The sequence below is a fragment of the Hordeum vulgare genome, chromosome 5H (genome assembly GCF_904849725.1).
Source record: "Hordeum vulgare subsp. vulgare chromosome 5H, MorexV3_pseudomolecules_assembly, whole genome shotgun sequence".
Taxonomy (NCBI): Eukaryota; Viridiplantae; Streptophyta; class Magnoliopsida; order Poales; family Poaceae; genus Hordeum; species Hordeum vulgare.
The window spans coordinates 62634420-62636954 of NC_058522.1; the positions used below are offsets into that span (position 1 = coordinate 62634420).

A 2535-nucleotide genomic window follows, 5' to 3' on the forward strand; every position below is an offset into this window, starting at 1 on the left:
GCCCTAGCCTCCCCTCCCAGTCCTCCAATCCCGAGCTCCACCATAGAACCTAATTCTCCTCAGGGCCGATCTCTGCCAAACAGATGGAGGCCGGCCGTAGTAGTAGGAGTACGGCTACCCGGAAGAGGAAGTCAGCCGCACTCGAGGTCGAGCGCTATCCGGCTCCGGCACCACCGGCGGCACCGCCCGATCCCGGAGCGGCTGAACGCGGGATTATCTCGCTCCTCCCCATCAAGGAACGCGGCCGCACGCAGATCCTCGCGAGACGCTGGCGTCCCCTTTGGCGCTCTCTTCCTCTCAACATCGACTGCGCTGAACTCGGTGATGGTAAACTCGGTGATGTTTTACAACGCATAATTTCCTCCCACCAAGGCGTCTGCCACCGCTTCTCCATTCGCCCAGAATTGTCCACGGACATGGACAACGATGCTGCCGTCGACGCCTGTCTCCTGTCCTCCACTCTGGATAAACTCAAGGAGCTTGAGTTCTACCGTCGGCGGTGGCACAACTGGCAGCCGATGCCGGTGCCGGCATTAATCTTCCGCTTCTCGCCCACCCTCTGTGTTGCCGAATTCGGACATTTCACACTTACGGACGACGCACTTCAGGGGATTCACTTCCCCCAGCTTAAGAAGCTCGTTCTTCATTATGTCTACCTCTCGGACTTCTCACTCAACAGCATGATTGCCGGCAGCCCTTCTCTCGAGTTCTTGCTAATTATTCGGTGCACTGGAGCCCGTCGCCTCCGGATGAATTCGTTTACCCTTACAACCATTGCAGTCGATAATCATTCGCCAGATCCATCCATAGAGGAACTCGTTATCGAGAGTGCCCCTCATCTTCAAACATTGATTCATCTTGATCACAACCATGATTTGCATGTAGCCGCGCTCTCCGTGCCTAAGTTGGACACCCTAGGTTGTACCAACTCCACCAGGCTCGTGTTGGGTTCCACAGATATTCGTCATCATCAGGTAGCTGATCTTCTTCTTCAATTATTTTTACCGTCGTCAACCTTCTAATAAATTGCATTTCACTGCATATATACAGAAATTACCTATATTACTGTCTAATGTTTTGGATTTCATGCTTTGACGAAGGGACCGCGCATTCGTGGCCTTGCAACAGCCGTGTGCAAAATCAAGTGTTTGGTTCTTGGTATGGCTACTCTTAATTTGGACATGGTTATTGAATTGATGACAACCTTTCCGTGCTTGGAGAAGTTGTACATTCAGGTGATGATAGTTTTACCGATACTACATTTTCTTTGGATTGTTTATTCATCTACTTGTTGTTGTGAAGTTCTTATATACATGGTTTGCCGATTTTTTTTCAGTGCCAAAAATCATGGAAAAACAATTTGTGGCGTCGTAAATACCGGGATCTCATTACCAGCACATGTTTTGACATCCATCTGAAAACAATAGTATTGGATTATTATCGGGGCACAAAATCTGACATTGATTTTGTTACTTTTTTCGTGCTCAATGCTAGAGTGCTAGAAAGGATGAAACTTATAGTAAAGAGGAACGATGATAAGTTCGTGGCAATACACCATCATAGGCTTCAACTAATGAACAGGGCTTCACACGGTGCTCATATTAACTTTCGACTCAAGGATTCGGATGTGTGTATCAGTAACATGTACAATTTTTGTATACAGGAAAATATTTTAAATTTGTAGCTGTTTACATGCAATTGTAAAACACTTGTTCTACTAGAAATACAGCCAGCGACATTAAAGTTACTAAGTATGTATGGCTCTATCGGATTGTTATTTATTCTGTCAATGTTGCCATTCTCATCCTTACTCTAAATATGTGCAATTCAGATTAATACGGATGTGTGTTGTATTGGTAACTCATGAGCTTTTCATATTAGCGCATAAAATAACTTATGATGGGTGTGTGATTGGGCAAAGCATATGCGGGCGAGTAGTATTTACAATGCTTTCTCAACCGAAGTATCACTTTTAACGATAGTTAGCTTTCACCCTCAAAAGGGGAAATCAAGCAGAATATACGTAAATCCACCATATAACAGTGTGTTTCTTGTGGTAAGAAAATCAGAGCCAAAAAAAAGACACGAGTACCTCATATGATGCTCTAGTTCTGTCTTTCAATGTACACTACAACATAATTGCAATACAAATTCCATGTTTATCAAACAAATTGACATAAATTAAATCTGAAATTTATTATGAGTTGTGTAGGCAAATACAACTGTTTGATGAAAATTTCAGTTTAACGGAAAAACAAAAATAAAATTATGTATGAACTGAAAAGGGGCAAAGACCATCATATACCCACTGTTTGTAAGCACATTCAAATACCGATCAATCGACATAAGAAATTTTGCTTTATCAGAGTAACAAACATAGCTTTGGATGGGATCACTGACTTTTTATCAGGCCCGAACAATGAATAGGCACAAGGCAGAACTATTTTGCTATAACTGAAATTCTATATTGCACGTACACGGCAAAAATAGTCCGACACAATCATTTAAGGTATGGGTGGGTATTTTCTTAAACCC

At 43.2% G+C, this 2535-nt stretch overlaps 1 protein-coding gene across 1 annotated transcript; it reads left to right on the plus strand.

The window, feature by feature from the left end:
• Positions 1-218: 218 nt before the first annotated feature.
• On the plus strand, positions 219-1751 carry LOC123398043. The gene is made up of 3 exons (XM_045092555.1): positions 219-974; positions 1101-1235; positions 1337-1751. The coding sequence occupies exons 1-3, from the start codon at positions 417-419 to the stop codon at positions 1682-1684; spliced, it is 1041 nt and encodes a 346-aa protein (XP_044948490.1). The 5' UTR covers positions 219-416; the 3' UTR covers positions 1685-1751.
• Positions 1752-2535: the final 784 nt, after the last annotated feature.